This window comes from Periplaneta americana, chromosome 11 (assembly GCF_040183065.1).
Source record: "Periplaneta americana isolate PAMFEO1 chromosome 11, P.americana_PAMFEO1_priV1, whole genome shotgun sequence".
NCBI classification, from domain to species: Eukaryota; Metazoa; Arthropoda; class Insecta; order Blattodea; family Blattidae; genus Periplaneta; species Periplaneta americana.
Genome location: NC_091127.1, coordinates 92,986,054 through 93,009,414, shown reverse-complemented (window position 1 = coordinate 93,009,414; position 23,361 = coordinate 92,986,054). Strand labels below are relative to the sequence as shown.

Below are 23,361 nucleotides of genomic sequence, written 5' to 3'. Positions count from 1 at the left end.
GTTTAGCGGCTCTTTCCATTATGAGATTCAACTGATGGGCACTTAATTTCACATTAATTCTCCTGAATTGTTAAGGTACTGAACTGAACAGACTGTAAAATATTGTACAGAATTAAACATTGTTGCACTTGTTATACTCACAACATTAAAGAAAATGTACTGAAAACTGCGCGGTACTGACAAACTGCTGCAAATTTTGCAGCGCCTGGAAACTCTGGATTCCCAGTGAGGGGCACCAGGGGAAGGGGTAAAACTAACGCACAAAGCATCTGAGACGAGACTGGCAGCTCCAGGGGAGGAAGTGGCTTCACCAATCCGTCCTTGTCTCTCGTTTCGCTCTGGAAGCACCAGGGGAGGAAGTGACTTCACTAACGATTGCGTGCATGTCAATGAGAGCGAAATTTAAAAAAAAAAATTCGAGTCGCTAAATAGAGACTGAATAATAAATGTATTTCTCAACATAAAACGAGACAAGAGTCACAAATATCTGGGGGTGCTGCAGCTCCGCAGCCCCCCTTCGAAAGCCGCCCCTGATTAAGTCTCAATGATAAGTTACCGGTACACACACGAGGTTTACAATCTTCATGTTGCAGTTCATGTGAATCAGGCCTAGAAAACCTTCCCAATGGATACCAAATCAACTCTAGTACATTCAGTGACATTCTTAGCTGTAAGTGCCTATAAATCCAATATATATACCCACGCCATTATAACTTTGCACCTGACAGTTTTGCATAATGTTGGTAGTGAGAGATGTGATGCTGCCACAATGATCATTACACAACAGCTGACTTAACTTACGCGGAATTTGCTATTCTGCTCTATTAATTCATAGGGTAATTATTACAGTATGTAACTTTTACTTGTAATTAATAATAAATTAATTACATAAATATATGTACATTGTGTACCATATTATATTGGGTCCATGTTATTAATTGAATAACTTTTGATTATAATAATTTTATATAATGTTTAACTCATTTCTGATGTATTCATTTTTTTGTCTAATAAGGTATATCCTGCAACATTTCGCGAAAATCTCATTTCTGCAGCTTCCAGTCTCTGTTCTTGTTTCTTAGTAGGTGTCCAACATTCTGAAATATAACTTTATATATGAACTAGTGGCTTGTACAGCAAATGCTGCAAACTAATTTCATTAGACGTTCAAAAAAATTTTTTTCAGATTTATTTGCATTGAAGAATATCAGATATTTTGAAAGTTATTTGCTTCCGTAATAATGAAACATACTCTCTCTGAATGTTTTTTTTTTAAGCCAAATATTTTTTCTTGAACCTATCCATCTTCAGTTTTTGAGTTTCAACGTGAAAACGTAAGTAACAATGTCAGGACGAGCAGTGGGTTTTTCATGTGGGAATAAAGCAATAGCTATTTCAGGTCATTGTGGATTGTAGACGAAAGTTAAAAAAAGTCAGGTTTGCTATGCTTTCGAACAATAGACATAGCATCTTGGTATAGCTGCTGCATGTTTCGTGAAATACCTTGAAATATAGAGGGTAAAATCGTTTTATCCTGCTAAGAGATCTTGCTGAAATGATTGGGAGACTACAAAATCTTGTAGGCCTATTATTTTATCAGTAAGTAATACCTTTTGATCTTTTCTTAGTAACTCTATTTTGCACTCTCTCGAGCATATATATACGCATATAAATATCTACACCACACCGCCATTAAATATATGAAAAAGACCCAAGCTCACTTGATTAATAACTATAAAAATATTTGACTTTTAATAACAATATTATTATTTTACGTAAGTTTTATAGTTTTCAGTAATAGGCCTATATACTATATATCCATATAGCCGCCACTCAGTAAATTATAGAAATCAAGATCTAATTTAAGATATTCTCTACATCTACTTATATAACCCCAAAACGTTTCACTTTCATATCATCAATATAGCATTAATATGTATAATTAATTAAAAATAGTCACAGCATGGCATTAACTACAGTATAACAATATTTCATTTCTAATGGTAATAATGTCATCAAACCACCTCAAGTTTTGTAGATTTTAATATCCAATACACAGCTGTACTCGGAAAATTATACACCACAGAATCAGACCTGTAAATTATTTTTATTAAGTCTTGAAGTTTTAATAACTAATTTAATTTGAGCTCTAAATATGTCAGAATTCTTGCAGATCATGGCCTTTGTGTAATATTGTTTATTGTAGTGTGTGTTTTGTTTTACGCTCAAATGCAATTAGTTCTCAAAACTGACGACAGATGGATTTTGGAAAATAGTAAAATTATGTTGAAAAATTGATATTTCACCGAAAACTACTATTTTTCTGAAAAACTTTGGGTTCCAAGCTTCAAAATGACGGGTCATTTATTAAAATCTGTTCAGCTGTTTTCCCGTAATTTCCATTACCAGTTCAAATTATATATATAGATTTTAATTATAGATGATTTTGCTTCAGATTAATACTAATCACCAGACACAGTATAAGCAACAGGTTACAGTGAAAATGTAATGAAGAGATACCCATCTGTTAGTGCTGGACAAATTTGTTCTTTTCCTGGAACAGTTCCCACAGTTCTGGTTCTGGAAAAATACTATGTTCCAAATAACAGTTGCAAACTAGTATGATATAAACGATATATTTGTCAACAGCATCAGTATCCGTTATGGTGTCCCATCACATTCCTGTATTTAGGTCATACCATAACTCTCAATTTACATTTTCCTACCATTTTAATGCTATTCCAAAGGTATGTTAATCTAATTTTTTCCTGATACTTATCCTGCATTCTTTGACTGCTCGCTAATTATGCACTAATCTTAATATTCGTCTTTTCTAAATGTCATTTACAATACTTTCTATCTTCCTTTAATTATGAATTCTATCCTACTTTTTCTATCGCACTGTTTTCTCTATAGCCATCCTTTATTTCTCTAATATCCATAATTTACTACTTCAAGTCGTAAAATTTCTCTATTTAGGCCTACTTCTCACTCATTTTCTCCCAGTTCCACTTTCACATTCAATCTCTGCTTAAGTTCCACTCTTTACTATATCCTACTTCATCTTTCGCAACTATGTGCCCTAGTACCAACCTTCATTTGTCTAATAAATAATTACACTTTACCACTTAAAAGTTATACAATTTTCACATTTACTTTTCGATCTTTCTTCCAGTTCCATTTTATCCTTATTTCTACGCCTATTGTTTACACTTATCACTATTCATTGCTTCCACAGAGTCATTTAGTTACACTAATATATATATATATATATATATATATATATTTATTTATTGTAAGTCCTGATTCTTCAATTATTTTATTGCCTGCACATTAACAACTCGTCACTGTTCCACTTAGCCACTCTGGATGCAAACTAGTAATGTGCAGCAAGTTATACGCAACTTTCACACTAATTTATCAAATATAGTTATTATAAGCCTGTATAGTAATGACAGTGGTTTCCTTGTACAAATGTTCACTTTTATGCATGACATAGGCCCAGAGAAAAAAATATTTAATATGGTGGAGAATGCTGTGTTTGCAGTGAAAGACCTGCTCATGGACAGCGTATGTATGTATGTCCTATTTTTCAATATTGTAAGCTGTAGCTACCCCTTTAACTCCTATTCCATTCTTATTATTTTACTAAATTACAAAGCATCTAATGATCAATATTGCAACTGAAACACAATTGAATAGCGAATTGGTGATGGTAAAATAAAGCAGGAATTGAATAAGAATGAAAATTGTAGTTTATTAAATACTTACTGCAAACTTACAAGTTGTGGCTGCTCTTTTAAATGTTTATATTTAAATTCGCGCCTCTGTAAGGGGATTTTAATATCCAGGCTTCGCTCTCTGTAACCAAATCGTAGTTCCAAGTTTCAACGAAGTTCGAAGTATGGCATAAAGAACAACAAGAACAGTGTAACCACCTAACTAAAGCTGTCATTGGTTCAACAGAACGAGTTTCGACTGTTGTCTCGGACCATGTCTTGACTTGTGTAATACAGTACTACGGGCACACAACAGCTGGACTAGTGAACAGCTCAGAATGCCAGAACAGTGGTATTTCGGAACAGTAGGTTCCAACCTGCTGTTCATTTTTGCAACAGTTTCGAGACCATAACAGTTTCAAAATAACTGTTGTGTTATTTTTTACCTACCTCTACATCTATACAGGCTTCTCCTGCTCGTAAAATTGACGAGTTCTTTGCACTAATTCTGATACATTACACCTTTATGTAAACAATTCTCACTACGTGAGTTATCATTCTCTGAACGATGTCTTTTTTGCATTTCACAGCAGAGCTGCAAATTATTTATAACACTACCACACAAATTACGCATGTGGTAGTAACACAATGTAACACAGCACGTTGCTCTAACTTCGAAAACATCCCTTTAGAGCAGTCCTCTAAGACACTACTATACTCTACTACCATTTCATATTCGTCCATCTGTATGGCACGCACTGCGAAAGTGATTGCAATGCCCTCACACTACAAGATGTGTTAAGAACAGCAGCGCCCTCACTTGTTAATATACAATGTGGAAATAGTGTTGCCACTAATTGGCCTATAATTAATAATAGAAAACTGATATTATGAAGATGACATTTTTTCATTATACATGGTGTTAGAAAACATGTTTCACTCAGGTAATGTCGTCAGCAATGTATACACAACTGCAAAGTGTATATTTCTGCTGGATTGAGTGTGGGAAGGTTTTATGTTGTAAAGTATGAACAGATAACACAGGCTGAAGGGATGTTAAGATTACAGCATTAGTATACAGCTGACTGCCATTCACTGCATTCCAGTTTAATTTGTGACAATGCAGTACACATTAGAACAGTGAATTAAAAGTTTATAATATGTATATTAGAAGAAATTGTATAAAAATTATCGTGCTATATTTCTTCAGAAATATCCTGACATTCAACAGTCTCCCACGAAATCATTAAAAAAGTTAGATCAACAGGTGTATCCAAGACATCAGCCTGGGAAGCAGCAAAATTATTGAAACTAAAGTCTTATAAGACAATAAGTCGTCCATAAATAGGATGAAATGGCCATGTGCTTAGTGTGTGCCTAGAAATCTTTTCGAAGATGTGAAATTTACATTAGAAAGAATGGTCGACAGCTCAAGAACTTATAAGGTAAGCCAATAAAACATTGTATTGCCGAAAACTGAGAACAATTCAATCCTATATCATTATAAATAATATTCTGGAAGATGAACAGTGGAACACACAAAATTCCACAAGAGAAAAAATTAGGTAATTTTTAACAAATTACGGACTAATTTTGGACAAATTACGGACTGAATCAATAATGACCTACATCACAAGCTACCAAAATAACAGGAGAGATGTTAATAGGATGTCTAATACACGATATTCAAAGGCCATCTTAAAATGGGGAGAGGTTTCTTGGCTATCCCCATAAAAGATGGATAGAAAACTCAAGAAGGTAATAGGCCTCACAGTCTAGTACTTAATAGGATAATGATGACTAGGGGGCGGATGTTGATGAAAAGTCTTCTTATTATTTTTCACATTAGGACGATGCCTATTAATATAGAAATCCTTTCTATGTTAATATCAACGTAAATAGGTAATTTCTTATATTGCATTTTTTGACGTTTCTGAACTAATAGGTAATTTTTATATTTTTTCGGCATTTTTTGGTCATTTTTAATACTCTGAAGAACTTTTAGATCATTTGGAATGCATTTCACTTTCTTCTTTACCAATAGATCTGTTTTTATTTTCTAACCAAATAGGTCAGTAGTAATTTACCTACTGAATAAGTGAATAACAGTGAAGTTTGAGTTTTATAGTTTGGAACAGACTCTGAAGTCCATCCCTCATTCCACTGAGGGCTTCATTTCACATAACGGATGTATTATAAAATGCTTAGTTTAAGTGAGGACTTTGACTGCTACTGTTTTTTTGTCGGTACGAGAATGTCTTTAGAATTTATGTTTGGAAGGGGGGAAACTTTCACCATGTCCTGGACAGGACATTGTGTCCTCAACATGGTTCGGAAGGGATGTCTACTGTAGTAGACAGTACTTTTAACACAAACATTGCAAGAATGCACACTGCGCCCATAATTTGTTTTGTCATTCACACTCACTCATCTGGAAGATTTGGTAACAAAAGTGAAGCGAGGAAGGAGGAGACGAAGAATGAAGGCACTGACATGGACCACCCCTGATTGAAACACATTGTAAACCCTCTACTTTTCCCTTAAAACCTTCATTTTGTTGCTTGTTTTTTTTTTCCCCTTTATCTTAGCCAAATTCCAGGAAGTTGCCTCCTCTCTCCGAGATTTGCAGGTCAGTCATTGAAACAAGGTGACTAATTTTTAAGAAGTTGTGTTGTGAATACGGTAAATAATGTCATTTTCTTTTAATTTTATGTCATTTTCCCATTAGTTTAAGAGCATTTTAATGATCATTTTAAGTAGATTTTTAGGTCATCAACATCCGCCCCCTAATGATGACCAATGATATTCCCATTCCCATGACAATGAAAATTCATTATAAAACATGCGATAAATGAAATGATTTGTTATGAACCCAAATAAGATGAACATGTTTCTTGAATAGAACACACATATATTCTATAAATATAATCCAAAAAATAACATTTCTCACCTCGGTTATTAGAAGGGAAAAATTCGCTCCAGTGCCAGGGATCGAACTCGGGGTTCTACATACTAGGTGCTCTAACCACCTGCTGATGCTAGCAGGTAGCGAATTCCAGAGTCTTGGCAGGGCTATTGTGAAAGAAGATGAGTATGAGGAGGTGCGATGGGATGGTATTGTTAGTATTTGTCATGAAACAATACTAACAATACCATCCCATCGCACCTCCTCATACTCATCTTCTTTCACAATAGCCCTGCCAAGACTCTGGAATTCGCTACCTGCTAGCATCAGGGACTGTCGAAATAAAATTGAATACAAACGAAAACTTACTAGGCACTTGGTCAGTAATTGATTACTTGTAAATAGTTTCTTTAATCTATGACAAAATATTTCAATATTCAGTAATTTCATCACTATACAATTTTGTTATTCTAGATTTAATTTGTAATTCAGTAAATATAAAATATTCTTTGTTTCTCTATGATAAATTATCTAGCTTTAATTATTCAGGTAATCTTTTCGTACTTTGATTTTATTGTAATTGTAAATTTAATACTAACTGTAATATTATTTGTAATTGTAATTGTAAATTTAATACTAATTGTAATTTTATTGTTGATATTGTAGTTGGAATCTCCTGGTAGAGGGGCAGAGAAGGCCTGACGGCCTTATCTCTACCAGGTTAAATAAATAAATACTAATACTAAATAAATACTAATACTAATACTATGCCGAAGTTCAATCCACAGCACCAGATCGAATTCCTCTCCTCTAGTGTTTTTCCCTTTATGGCCTTACTCCATGTTCGACATATACATCTGTTGACATATATTAAGTCAACTGCCATTATACAAGGAACATACTCAATTGAGTGACTTGATGACCGGGATTCCACAGTATTATGAACTGTTGGGCGAAGAATCTAAGTAAAGAGCACCTGGTACGTAGAACCAAGGACCCCGAGTTCGATCCCCGGGTGCCAGAGCGAATTTTTCTCCTCTAATAACTGTTGTTACCGTAACACATATATTTTGTAGGACCAAAAAATTGATCTTTAGTTAGATTTCTCACTTCATTTATAAATTATGCAGTTATATTTTACAAATTCGTATACTATAGTCACTTGTAATAATACACTGCCCTCCAAAAACTCTGACACCTAGTTTTTTTTTTTTTTTTTTTTACAGAACCCACATTTAAATGTGGAAGAATGAAATTTTCTTTAATATATCATCACAGAATTACAAAAGAATAATTTCCAAACAGTTTCTGAACTTTAGCAATGCTTACATTAAGGTTATGGATCGGTAAAAACAAAAAAAAAAAAAAACATTAAAAATGAAAATTTTGTTTTTAACTCTAACTTAGTTTTCTAAATCTGTGCTTATTTTGGCCCTATGACAATTTAAAGCCCCTCAGAACGAATTTAAAATGACCAGAGTGTGCGTGGAGCTGCAGGCCTTTAAACTGAAACTCAGCTGTTATTCTGACAGACTTTGTTATTCATTCTAACTAATTTTACTTTTCATTCAGTTTATATTTCACGCTGTTATGTAGAAGAAAAATGTGTGGAGTAGACCTGTATAGGAAGGAAGGATATCAATAGTATGTATCATATACATGCTGTACTTTGATACTTGTTTTCTGAAGTTTCCAAATTTCAACATTTTGTAACATTGAACATGCTCTAATGAATGCCGCTTTTCTCCACTCTCAGTGAAATTTTGCACAGAAGTCCACAAAAGCATGTAAAGTAAATTGACACTTGTTTTCTTCTGCTATTGAAAATATTCAAATCACCATGTGTTGAGGATGTAATAAGTAGGGCCAAATTTGAATGTAAAAAAAAAATTTTTTCCTAATGCATACATTCCTAAAACAAAGTTTAATATCCATATCGAGGTCTGACAAACGCAAATTCCAAATTTTATTTTACATAAAAACACATATTTTACAAAAAAAAAGTTACTTGAATAAATATTTTCGATATTTTCTCCATAAATACATATTTTACTACTTTTCCTCATTCTCTTTTAACATTTTACAACAAAATTTTTATCTCGAAAGAATTCAATACAAATGTTTCACTTCCACTTGAGGTGAGAATGATTCACTTGCATGTGCTTAATCGGGGAAGAACAGAATCCAATCTCGAAATTACGTCATACAGTGATCTCTGTTAACGTGTGTTTTTTTTTTTCAGCTTCTGTAAACAGTAACTCAATACAGTGAGTCGGATATTCTTGCCTGTTTGTTGTTAGAATCAGATCATTAAAACAGTTGGTTTATTTTGTGGAGTCTAGCTGTGTGAATTAAAAATGCCTAAAGTGAAATTGTGTGTACACGAGTGTCTGTAACAGTACGTATTAGAGTTTAAAAACACTTTTATCACCGATGGAAAAATATTATTTTGCCAGCCATGTGCGAAATCAATAAGTGCAGACCAATGATCCCAGGTAAATATAACATATCTCAGTAAGTAAGTACATCGCAGCTGCATCACAAGTTTCGTTGAGACAATTTCTTATAGGAGAATCAACTTCATCCTTATCTTCTAACATTACAAAACACTCAGATTATTATTCAGATTTATATAAAGCCTTTCTTTCAGTTGACATTCCTCTTTATAAGGTGAACAATCCTGAGCTCAAAAAGTTTCTTACTAAATATACAAATATACATCCTCCTGATGAGTAGACACCAAATACTCTATAACAATAATACTGGAAAGCTTGCCTGTTTAGCATTGCAAGCGGCGGTGAAAAGTGACTGTGCTGCTATCTAGCGGCTTGGATTGTTTATACACTCCTTGTGGCGTGCTAGGTTACGTGAGGAAAAATGGAGAGATGTCCATTTGATGCCAGTAAAAAAAAATGCAAATCATAGTTTTATTTAGAGTCACAAGGTTCACAACATTTTACATGAATAAGAAGTTACGAAGTTATTGGGATAGAAATGAAATGAAATAATTCTCGTATTTTCAAATGTAATTATGATTTAGTTGTGCATGACTTTAGAAACTTTCATACATCACGTATTTCGTTCCTTGGCTAACGGTTATCCATTTTATTTTTGATGTAACAATTTATTAGCACATCGAAATATTTGTTAGTGAAGATACTGGCACAGTTGCTGCATTAGGGATAAAGCCTGTATCTTGCATTTTTATCTTTTACATCAAGCAGATGTGATTTCAAAATCTCTGCAGACATGCTATCTTTTGATAGAAAATAACCAATAGTTTGTTTTAAAATTCTGCACATTCCTCGAATAATGAAAATCATTGCTTGATTTGCAAATGGCACATCTGAAATTTTTACATCAGTTGAAGTTTGTTGATTAGGCCTGTCTATACCTAATTCAATGAATCCCTCAAAGTGTCTGTTTTAGCATTATAAGTTATATTTTCCTTCAAAGACATTTTATTTTCAACAATAATAGTTACAACCTTTTCATTCAATGGTACAACATCGGATTTTATTTTTAATATTAATTGTAGAATGGTGCTAATTATACCTATCCTATATCAAATTCATGAAGTCAATTTTTGAGAGATCTAACTATTGGTAAACATAATTTTCTTCTTTGAAGTCTTTCGTCTTGAGGTGAACATTAATGGAATGTTGCGGCAAAACTTTTATCGTAACTGGAATAATGTTTCCCCCATTTTCCTTCTTTTTAAGCACTCTTGTGACTAATGAATTCATAATCTTTAACAATTTTAATTAAATCGACATTTGGATTTGATGTGTTTAGAGTTGTCATTTCCGCTTGAGCCAGTTTTTATCTTTTAGGATTTCTTGCATCGTAAAAACTGATCTTAATTTATTGAAATATTAATAATGCCTTTAAAATATAGGACTAGGCAAATTATTCGTCCGAATAACAACCTGAATCACTTATTATGAAAAAACATGAGTCCACTTTCTTCACAAAATCAACAATTCACATTTTTATGTTACGCATCCCAAGACACACTATTTGGATAAAAAAAGTAAAGATTTTCAATTTTTTATACAGAGAAACTAGGCTATAAAGAAATTGTGTTTTATATGAACATTATAAAGTAGATTTATACAGTTTAGTAACTGTTTCAGTTAACATTGAGAATATGTCATTGGTAATGCACTACCTAATTACACGATGGAGGAGCATCGTCTGTCGTTTCTAATATCAAAAAATCCACAGCTTCCTCGATGCAAGATCTAATATGTTTATTTGGGACCTTTGCGATTCTTTCATTGATTTTGACTCATTTTTCGGAAGATGGAGCTGTTAAATTCTGTGAAGGAATAACTATTACCTTCAGTCTGTTATTAAAAACAGAGTATTAAAAATTAACAGTCTATGACTAATTTGAAACTTCGGTACACTTTTCCAATTTATTACACTCTATTTTTACTTACCCCTAATGTTACGAACTATGGTTATTGAAGTCCGATAATCAAAAGTGATCTGAACATATTTTGTGATTTTTGTACATATTTATATTCTATCCCTCTAATTTTAAACATTTCGTCTAGAACTATTTACAGAGTTTTTTGTTAGTGCTTGCATTTTGCTTATGATGTTGTTTGTGTTTTATTTTTTAAAGAAGTTTAGATAAGGACGCAAATAGTGATAGTAGCTGACGCGCCCTATTAAACCTCATTAACTAACGTCTGTCTGCATTTATCTATATGAGCATAGCATACCTCAAGACCACCACCACCACCACCACCAGCAGCAGCAGCAGCAGCAGCAGCAGCAGCAGCAGCAGCAGCAGCAGTAGTAGTAGTAGTAGTAGTAGTAATAATAATAATCATCATCATCAGAATCATCTTGTAAGAGAAAAGTAACATTCTACTAGTGCTCACATGACTACTCCCAATCTCTATCTTTTGGAAATGTGAAGGAAGATCTAGCATATTTTGCTAGGCATAGTTTTTACAAAGCATAGAACAAACATTTCCACATTTAATAGACATTGTGTAGGCTACAACTATAAAGAGAATAATCCTTAGGACACCATATTGTGTTTATTGAAGAACAAAGCTCATATCACAGTTCAACGCGCTATTCGTCGCTGCCTACAATCCCTGCCGCTAGATCGCACTGGCGAGTCATTCGCCACTTTGACCGTGAACTTTCCGGTATTATCATTGTAGAGTATTTGTCGACACTAAGGAAAAATTATCTTCCAAAGTGCTATGATGAAACATTACAAAACATTAGATCTATATGTGAAAATAAAAAAAATATGGTTGAGTATTGACGAAACTACCGATGCCAGTGGTCGAAAAGTGGGTGTACTTAAAAGCTAGCCTGTAAAGAAATGCCAGCTGCAAATCATGTAACAATAGCTAGCCTATTGAATCAATCTTTGAATATCTTGTGACTGAATAGTGTGAAATATGATAATGTATTGCTTCTGTTTACTGACTCCGCTGCATATAATATGAAGAAAGCTGCTGAAGGTCTTTGTGTAAGTTACCCTAACATGATTCATGTGATGTCTGTAGTTCACACCCTGCATAGATTGGGTGAAACAATCCAATCCATTTATCCTAATGTGGACAAGTTAGTGTCCAACAGAAAAAAACTCTTTATAAAATCATCATCACGAATTAATCTTTTCAAAAAGATAAATCCTGATCTTTCATTGCCTCCTATACCTGTAGCCACACTTTGGGGCACCTGGCTTAATGCCATGTTATATTATGCAGATCATTTTGAAGTATTTACATCTGTAGTAAGTGAACTGGACAAATACGGTGCCTCTGCAATTGAGATTATTGAGAATTTAATATGTGATACAACTTTAAAATGTGACTTGGCCTTCATATCTGCTAATTTCGGTTTCTTGATTCACTCGATAAAGAATCTAAAACCTTCTGCAGACTTATTGAGTAATTCAGTTCAAGAAATACAGTATGTTGAAAGGCAACTTGACACTATCTCAGATTCGAAAACAGAAGTTCTAAGAAAAAAATGTAAGGGTATGTTTGAGAAAAATAGTAGCTACCAAACCCTCTGCAAAGTCGCTCAAGTTATGGAAGGCCAAAACATAAGTGAACTTGATTGTGTGATGTAGAATGTTCCTTTTCTCAATATAAGGCATTGTTCTCGGATAATAGGCAAGGATTTGTGATCCACAATCTGGAGATGACATTTGTTGTGCACTGCAACTCCAGTCAGCATTTTACATCTGATGTTTAGCTGCAATTGATGAGTTTTAATATAATTTTTTCTAGTAAGTTACGAATATTCTGATGTTTTTGTTTTCATTTTCAGAAAATACTTTTTTAATTCTAGCACATATTTTTCAAATTTTTAGCACATAAAAAATAAATATTTTTAAGCTTTCAGCACATAAAAATCCGGACCCTAGAAGTTTAAAAAAATTGAATAATTAACGATTAAAAGGGTAAATATTTTTTTCTCAAAACGTAACTGCAAAAATGTGAAAATCATGTGTCATATTTTACATACATCTATCAGGAATATATTAAATATAAATTTAAAGAAAAATTATATGAACTTTGAAAATTGGGAGAATTACAATTCAGTTTAAAAAAAAAAAAAAAAAAAAAAAAAAATTATAGTCCATTTTGAATCTTGCGCACACTACTTTTAACACTTGAATATAAGTAAATGATTAACTAGTGGACTTACTCGTGTTAATTATGTAAGTCTGTGCGGCTTACAGCTGTTTCGGTGCATCATCGCACCATCTTCAGAGCCTACTAGATCTCAGCTTCATCTTGAACACACAGATCAATTTCAGTACACACACACTATTTGACTCCACTATTCAACACCTTTCAACAATCAAACGCACCCACATAATAGGCAGAGAAGTTCGAGATGACACCGAGATCTAGTAGGCTCTGAAGATGGTGCGATGATGCACTGAAACAGCTGTAAGCCGCACAGACTTACATAATTAGCACGAGTAAGTCCACTAGTTAATCATTTACAAATTGTAGGCAAACTAATTGGAATATAGAAGTGAAAATCTGTGTACTGCATATCCACATTGTAAGAAATATGTGGTAAAAGTTTCAAATTAATTGGTGTAAAAATGTAGAAGTTAGAAATTTCACAGATTCATAGTCTTAATATCTTACCAAAAATGGCATTATTTATACCCTCATTGTTTTCGAACCCTAGCATGCTAGAACTCAATACTTAACAGTAGAAAGTGCAAAGTACCAAATTTATAAACAGCTTTTTATTAATAAAAAACTTTCTCAAACAATTCTGAGATTTTATTTTACAGAAATAAATTAGAGACACACATGACAACTTCTGACCAATCTTTATCAATGGTTTGATGATACTACTAAAATTAACACACCAAGATAAAAACAAACTCCACAATTTATGAAAGTGCTAAGTCCCATAAATATTTCTTAAGTGTTGTGTTCTATTTATTATACACAGATCTGCAAATAGTAATCCTTATTCAAATCTGGCTTTCAGGTAGTAGCTCCCTGTAAAACAGGTTTGAATAATTTCAAGGAAAATTGTTCCGGGGCCAGGTATCGATCCTGGGACCCTTCGCTTAGCACACAAATGCTCTCCCGACTGAGCTACCCCAGCACACCAATCACAATTTTTCCCTTATACCCACACAACTCAAATGGGCTGACAAGATGCCAGAACCCAACTTTGAGTGCACACAAATACTATGTGACTTATATTGTTCCTGGGGTAGCCTCAATTATTTTTATATAAAGGTGACAGCATAACTGAGGCATATTCAAATTTTCTACATATTAAACTTTTACAAAGTAATTTTAAAACATGCTCATCCTTAAAATATTTCTTGAATTACGAAAAATAAATCCAGGTTGTCCATAAACTTCATCTATGATCTCATAATTTGGTTTTCAGAATTTAAATTGTGTGTAAGGATTAAACCTAGATCTTTAATAGAAGAAGCACAAGTGAAATTTCCAGAATTCATAATGTACTGAACATTTGGTTGTACAGAAACTCTATGAAACTTACGAAACAGCATTTTTAACATTCAATGGAAAATTATTTAGTATGAGTATACTCCAGGTAAACTTACAGCAGAGTCTCTATTGGCCAGCTTCTGTCTGATGCTTTTCCAATTCACTGCGGCCTAAAGCAGGGAGATGCACTATCACCTTTACTTTTTAACTTCAATCAAGAATATGTCATTAGGAAAGTTCAGGATAACAGAGAGGGTTTGGAATTGAACGGGTTACATCAGCTCCTTGTCTATGCAGATGACGTGAATATGTTAGGAGAAAACTGACAAACAATTAGGGAAAACACGAAAATTTTACTTGAAGCAAATAAAGCGATAGGTTTGGAAGTAAATCCCGAAAAGACAAAGTATATGATTATGTCTCGTGACGAGAATATTGTACGAAATGGAAATATAAAAATTGGAAATTTATCCTTCGAACCAACTAACACTCTATATGCATTTCTGGATTCGCCCATATGTGCTACATGTCCTGCCCATCTCAAACGTCTGGATTTAATGTTCCGAATTATGTCAGGTGAAGAATACAATGCGTGCAGTTCTGCGTTGTGTAACTTTCTCCATTCTCCTGTAACTACATCCCTCTTAACCTCAAATATTTTCCTAAGCACCTTATTCTCAAACACCCTTAACCGATGTTCCTCTCTCAAAGTGAGAGTCCAAGTTTCACAAGCATACAGAAGAACCGGTAATATAACTGTTTTATAAATTCTAACTTTCAGATTTTTTGACAACAGACTGGATGATAAAAGCTTCTCAAATGAATAATAACAGGCATTTCCCATATTTATTCTGTGCTTAATTTCCTCCCGAGTATAATTTATATTTATTACTGTTGCTCCCAGGTATTTGAATTTGTCCACCTCTTCAAAAGATAAATTTCCAATTTTTATATTTCCATTTCGTACAATATTCTCGTCACGAGACATAATCATATACTTTGTCTTTTCGGGATTTACTTCCAAACCTATCTCTTTACTTGCTTCAAGTAAAATTCCCGTATTTTCCCTAATCGTTTGTGGATTTTCTCCTAATATGTTCACGTCATCCGCATAGACAAGCAGCTGATGTAACCCGTTCAATTCCAAACCCTCTCTGTTATCCTGGACTTTCCTAATGGCATAATCTAGAGCAAAGTTAAAAAGTAAAGGTGATAGTGCATCTCCTTGCTTTAGCCCACAGTGAATTGGAAATGCATCTAACAGAAATTGACCTATACAGACTCTGCTGTATGTTTCACTCAGACACATTTTAATTAATCGAACTAGTTTCTTGAGAATACCAAATACAGTAAGAATATCATATAAAACTTCTCTCTTAACCGAGTCATATGCCTTTTTGAAATCTATGAATAACTGATGCACTGTACCCTTATATTCCCATTTTTTCTCCATTTTCTGTCGAATATAAAATATCTGATCAATAGTATTACATGTATGAATACTGGTACCCATAAAAGTAAATTTTAACTTGTTTTTACAGTTTACAGTTCTTTCAATGCTTTTCTAGCAATATTACATTACATTGAAGAATACCAGTACTACTGCTACTACTGCCACTACTACTAATACCACTGACGCCACCGCCGCCGCCACCACCACCACCACCACCACCACCACCACCAATAATAATAATAATAATAATAATAATAATATACTAATAAAAATAATAATGTACACTAATTTTAATGGCTGGATTCAACAAATTGGTTAGCAATGCATACGTTCATGTCAGCTGTTTGTTATTGCGCTCTATCGGCAGCACGCTCGCCCTCACAGAAGATGAACAACATGACAACATTCTATATATCTAACTTTAGATTCCACTAAGTTTTATCCACTAAGCACGTAGAGCTGAAATCCCGGGTTCAAATCCCGGCGCCAGAGAGAATTTTTCTCCATTTCATTACTCTTTCATCGTATGATGACGCAGAATATCTGCATGGAAATATCATATATACTTCGGTACATTAAAATAATATATATGATATGCGTAAATCACTTCGTGATTTAAGACGGCGCTTATTCCATCGAATCCTGGCCAACTAGTAACTCATAACGAGTGCACCTTAGCACTGAGCACTACCACGACCGTTCACCTAGTACGTCACTTCATCCGTCAGAGCACTCTCAGACGTCACAGAATAGATAGCGCTATCAATCCCTTCATTTGTTTTTTCCAAATAATCCTATTGGCTGGGTCATTACGTCTCACGAGGATAGAGGGGGAGAGAGTTTACCTGTTTTAACGGAGATACACGGAACGTTACTTGGGTTCCCGTATGCAGCAGATGCACTTAACAAGATTTAGGCTCTCGTATGTGGGAGATATTCGGAAACACTTGGTTCAGATTCAAGCTCTCGTACGCGACAGAAACATTTAACAAGACTTAGCATTTTAGTACGCGGCAGATATAGGCAACGTGACTCGGGCTTTGTACGTGCTGGAGATAGATCAGTGGAGTAGTTAAATTGCGTCGTGTGTGTTTGGGATTTTAGTGGATCGTAGTTTGAAATATCGCTTGCTAGTGATACGTCTTGGGGGCAAGTTTTAATATTTGCATCGAGTAACATATTTGTGAGATATATGTGTTTGAAGTAAATTGTATTGGGAATTATGTAAGGAGATATGATTTGAAATGTGAGTTCATGTTCCGAGACGTTTAGAGTGATAAGGCAGCGATTACGGTCTCACATATGGTTTTAGTGTTTTCCCTGCTCCATTTGATTGTTGCTTTCCTTCGCCGCTATTCTTTTATCATGTGTGTCGAGTTTAGTTGCTATTTAAATGATCCTTGAAATTGGAATTATCGTCCGTTACTTATTACGTGCATCTGTCTCCATCCCTCTCTCTCTCCGTTGGGTATTCATCTTGTAAAGTGCACAGATTTGTGTTAGTGCTATTTGCACAGTTTATGTGAGCAATATGTGCAATGGGTAATGTATAGTGATCTGTCATGTAATGCCTTATGCTGGGTAGAGTTTGTCTCTTATTGAGTGTACATGTATTTTTAGTTTGGTTAGTCAGACTGAGTGGTATCTATGGCCGAATGGATCATGTATCAAGTTAATGTGCTGGTTGGGTGTTGTGTTCAGATTCATAATCAGATAGTTAATAAATATATATATATATATATATATATATATATATATATATATATAGAGAGAGAGAGAGAGAGAGAGAGAGAGAGTGGTTCATGAACATATGGTTAATAGGTTAGTCACTGATGGTCGAGAGACGGCCATATTAGATGGTTTAATCACTTATAAGTGTGTTGGCCTCAGCCTTGTGATACTTACATGATTTACATATCCTGGGGATATCATTTCAGATTAGTTTGTCCTATTTTCACTCATCTATTTCATGTTTATTGTTATTTCATTTTTCATTTATGTACATTGTTATTTATTATTGTTAATTATATTTGTTTTACAAATTCACACTATTCATTTCTAAAAGTCTTCCACTGCGCACACCCAATCGTTTCAATGTGCCGTCCACCTGGCGAAAGCAGCCAATATAAGAAAGATAAAGAGGAGGAGTGGATGATCGTACCACCGACCCCTAACAGCACATGTGTGGACTTCAGTCCTACGTTCATAGACATCTATGACATAGTGCAGAGGGCGGCCACTAGAGGGAACCCAAGAGTTGGAACTTAAACTGAGACGATTCTGTCCGGCGCCGTGGGTGGGTATCCGGTGTGGCTTAGTGGATAAAGCATCAGCACGTAGAGCTAAAAACTCGGGTTCAAATCCCGGCGCCGGAGAGAATTTTTCTCCATTCCATTACTCTTTCACCATCTGCTGTGGAGCCAATTCTGCATTTTTCCTTTTTCAACTGTGGTAAGGAAAGCTGTGAAATAATACTGTATTACAGAAATTCACCTGTGAGCACTGTGAAGAGGTAATTTCTTAACACTCTTCACAAAAACACAGAACCCAGCCAAAACAGATAGGAGACTTCACTACAGAGATGATATATTATACATTTTGAACTTGAAACTTTGCCACCGTTTGCTCTATTTCAAAAGCCAGTAACACTTCGTTTATTTTAATTATTTTTGGTATATACATACAATGAATATTTACTACAGTTTCATTCCTTACTCTAGTCTATAAAAGAAAGAAATAATAAAACCTATTTTAAGTTGCTGAATTTAAATAATAATCCATTAATTCTCTGAGTAACAATGATTACATTTTTAGTGCATAATTCCCAATCAAACCAACTAGTAGATAGTGAACACAAATTGCGTCAAACATTAGAAAAAATAGTCAAACCTGGATAGAGATGATGCTGCAGATAGAGAATATAAAAAGCAAATTTTATCAGTATTAGGAACACTGAAAATATGGATTTAATTGAAAATCTCGAAATATATTTTCTACTACACTACAATTCTTTCTCTTTATAGTTTATATAATGGGAAAGTAAAACGTGCAGAAAGTATTTCATTTGATCACGCATCATAACTAGATAGAAAATCCATTTTATAAGCAAAGACAGTTTGTGTTAATATACAACTTGTCTCATAAATGTTAAATACTTACAATGCCTCCTGTATAGCCTTAATCCATTTACGTTTAAGTTCATCAGTGCGTGCATACATGGTATATGCTGTTCTTTCACTCTTTCTCACCAGATACCATTGAAAACTCCATCTAGTATCTTTACTCATAACACGACGATTGCTTACATCTTCTACTTTGTACTCTGATAAACGTAAAGATTCTCGGTAACTATACTGGTCTCCCTGCAAAGGAATATTAACTTCATAATAAAAAAATCTTGCGACAAAAATTTTCTTAAAACATAAGCAATTAATGATGATTATTGGACATCTTGTCAAAATGTTTAAATAACACAGTTTGATCATGAAATTTTCTTTCAAATAAAACTAACTGATTCTAATGTAATTTGATAAGCTGGCTTCACATAAGATATTTTGCGATATCTCCTAAATTTTCTGAGGAACACACACATCTGTAAGTAGAAAGTATTTCCAGTTGAATCAATCAGTCACACAAACCCAAACCAAACGACCCTTTTCCTGTGGGTTTATGGCACTTAAGAATTATTGTGCAGGAGTAAACAATCTTTCATTTTAATGTATAGGTATCCTAAATACATTCTGGTGAATATTGTTATTTTGTGAAGATTGATGTTCACAGTAGTAACTGTCTGTCTGAACATAGCACATGCTAAATTAAATTTGTATACGAGTATTTTTTTGGAACTGTGCATCTACGTGTATTACATATATTAATGTGGAGTTACAATTTATATTTAACTCATTAAGGAATAATTATTTTATTGTCTTGTTCGTCATGTGATATAAATGTTCTAATAAGCTGGATTAATTTTGGTTATATCTGTGATGATTTTATAAAAAAGTCACAGAGAAAATCTATTGTCTCTTACTTCTTTAGTAAAAAATAAAAAGCATATGAGTTACATTTTGGCAGTAAAGGTGATGAAGGTGAGAGCTGGACATTGAGTGTATGTTGTTGTAGATGATTACAAAGTTATATGATTGGCTTACTGATAGTCCTACAGCAATGTCCTTCGGGAATCACGTGATATGAAGAGAACAGAAAGATCACATTACCGAGTGTTACTTCTGTATAACAAAAATAGATGGGCACAATTAAAAATCAAAACATAATAATCCCAATTTTCCTTCAGCCAAAACACCTACGAACTACACGATAGTCATGATAGTTCAATATCAGTTTTTAAGCCACCTAAAGAATGGACACCAGATGAATAAGAACTAAGTAGTGACTGTCCAAAGACGAAGCTGTATCTTCATTTTTCAACAATAATCCAGATTTTCCAGAACCAAATGTACCTCATATAAATAACCCAATCTGAACAAAATTATTTAGTGAGAGACATCAATCTTTTGAAAACTCAAAGCTTTTCGGTTCTTTCCTCCAGGGATGGAGGTTGTTGAAGCAAGATGTTAAAGTAAACTATCATACAGGAAACACCAGCAACTTTTTTCTGTTAATGATGGTGATGAGTTAGCTTATTGTAATGATTAATAATGTAGATGGACTTCCACAAGAGCTAGGAAGCAGACACAAGCTAAAGAGTGGTGACTTCTTTGAGAATCATCTAAACTTAGTTTAAAAGCAGTGGTATTGCAGTGGAAACTTATAATATGGACGTGATCTTACTTATAAATTATTCAATAGAGTGGTGCCAGATATATGGCATATTCAAGTGGGAAATACGGGTTAAATATAGGAAGCAATAAGTTCACAATATAATTATATGACGTAATAAATAATTACAATATATAATGCATAAATCAAATCATAAGATTAATTGTATTAATATGTGATACATTGGTTGGGTCACTGACTGAGAAGAAACTGCCTACTGGAGGATGCACTGGTGAAAGGAAGAAAAGTTCGGTCAGAAGGAAATATCAGAAGACAGACAACATTAAGGTATATGGATCATATGTGGAGACTAAAAGAAAGGCAGAAAATAGGAAAGATTGGAGAATGCTGGTTTTGCAGTCAAAGACTGGATTTAGGCAGAAAACTATGAATGCTCTTCTTATACACTCAATGTTTTTTTTTTCTAAAAAACTGAATGTGGAAGAAGGTGTTCCTTATTTCCTTTTTCAAAATGTGGCAACCCTAGATGTAGCTAACTCTGAAATCTGCCATGGATACACAAAACCATTATGTAATAGCAAACCCTATAAATAAGTATTTTTTTAAGTACATTCCTATGACAAAGTAATATTATTGACAAATTACAAACAATAAGATCAATAAGACGTTAGGAGAAGCAAATAATACTACTGTAATATTGCATACGATTTTCATTCCTGTTTTATTAGGTTGATAATTCGCACTTTTTCACTGACAGAAAGCACTTCACGTTTTCTCTTAGGATTTTAATTGCCAGAATGACTACTTTTACGTTTTGGTGACATTAATTTCGTAATAACACTATGGGTATGTGGAAAAAATAAAAATAAAAAAATAAGCCTACTGTATGTGTATAGCTATAGAGTCTGAACTGATGTGAGCTAAAACATTTGCAGCTAAGTACAGATTGTTGCTAGGGAAGCTTTACTACTTTAAGGCCATACCCTGCGTGGGATGCAAGGGGTGAGCAGCAGCATGTGACTTCAAGGTAAGCATAAGTATTAAATGTTGTATATCTGTATAAATTGTATCATTATATTACATAACAACTATTTTAATTACTTACTAACATATTTATTATGAGGCTTATAATTTATTGTATCAATTTCTCCGGGAATTTTTGAGACAAACATAAATAACAAACAGTATGAAGACTCACCTAGTTAATACTGTTTCATCCATGACTTTAAACATGTGGGTGCATTCACATGCTCCGAATTAAGTGTCGCTCTACATTTAGTAACAATGTTTCCTCCATCACTAAACACGAAAAAACTTTTTTTTCTGTCAAGCACTTCTCCACGATCATTCAATTTAAATCCAAACGTTTCTCAAATTCTCATATGACATAATGGAGTTTACACTTTTCACAAACCACAGAAAATTGATTTTTTTCCTTTATCAAACTAAATACACAACCTTCATAGACAAACTCAGTACAAAAACTGCAACTGCAAAAGTACAGCAGTCGAAACAGAAGACTGGTCCCTATTGTAATCGAATTACTAGATTTTAGAAAGAGATGAAGGTAGTTACACTCTCACTCGCACACAGTGTAGACATGGTTATTTTATAAGGGATGAGGGGGATGAATCCCAGAAAAGTATGTATTTCATATTAGAGGGAGATGAGGTGGAAGTTTTTTTGGAAAACCATACAACTTAATAAGGGTTTTGCATTGTGTTTTAACTTTCAACAGAGGTAGACTAGGTCACTGTCCTCATATCTCCATCTCTTTCTGAAGTGTTTGCGCAAAGATTTTCTCTACACTACCTAGTTTAGTTAGAAAATAGCAGTACTATTATGCTTTTAAGCAAGCAATTTCCGAGAGAGAAATATTGTCGGAATTTTTAATACGAGTTTGTATTAACAAAATAATAATTAATATCAACTACAACTGGTTAATTTTAATAGACCCGATTATTCAATTAAATATTTTTGAACAATTAATCTTACAACAGAAACTGATTGATTAAATCCCACAACACTAATAAATATTGCTATGTTTGAGTGATTTATTACGATCCATGCAGAAGGAGTGCCTATTTGAGAATCACTGCTTCAAGCTGAAGCTTTCCTATCTGTGTGTGCAAAGAAAACTGCCAAATGAAGCTAAATATGTTGTAAATGTCGATTATGTACTTGCCAAAGTGCATCCAATATTGTTACTGAAAACAGCAGTGAATCTTAGCCATGGAAAAAACAGACTACAAAGGCGACTGAAGGGAGCTAAACACATACATCTTTGAAGAAAAGCTATGTCTAATTTTCCACTTTTCTTATGAATGAATAGGGTAAAAATATCTTTTGTGGAATCCTACACTCGAAGGAGCAATTTCATTCATGGTTTGTTTTGTAAGGGTCCATGCTTCACATAGAAACATTACAATACTTGTTGGTCCAATGCTTAGGCATTTGACAATGAAGTCATGCATTTCAGTATTTTTGTACGATGTCATCTTCTTGTAGCAATGCTATGCATCTCTTGATGTGTTCTATGTTCATCTCCTCATTTGCATTACA

At 33.9% G+C, this 23,361-nt stretch overlaps 1 protein-coding gene across 8 annotated transcripts in view; it reads right to left on the bottom strand.

Moving 5' to 3' along the window:
• Vav (Vav guanine nucleotide exchange factor) overlaps nt 1–23,361 on the bottom strand; it is a 384,489-nt gene that overhangs the window by 196,866 nt on the left and 164,262 nt on the right. For all 8 annotated transcript variants that reach the window (XR_011334865.1, XM_069839772.1, XM_069839777.1 and 5 more), the window contains one exon: nt 19,219–19,421. Coding sequence is in view for 7 of the 8 variants with exons in the window: in XM_069839772.1 (XP_069695873.1) it covers nt 19,219–19,421 (203 nt within the window). In the remaining variant the exon portion in view is untranslated. The remainder of the gene's footprint in view (nt 1–19,218; nt 19,422–23,361) is intronic.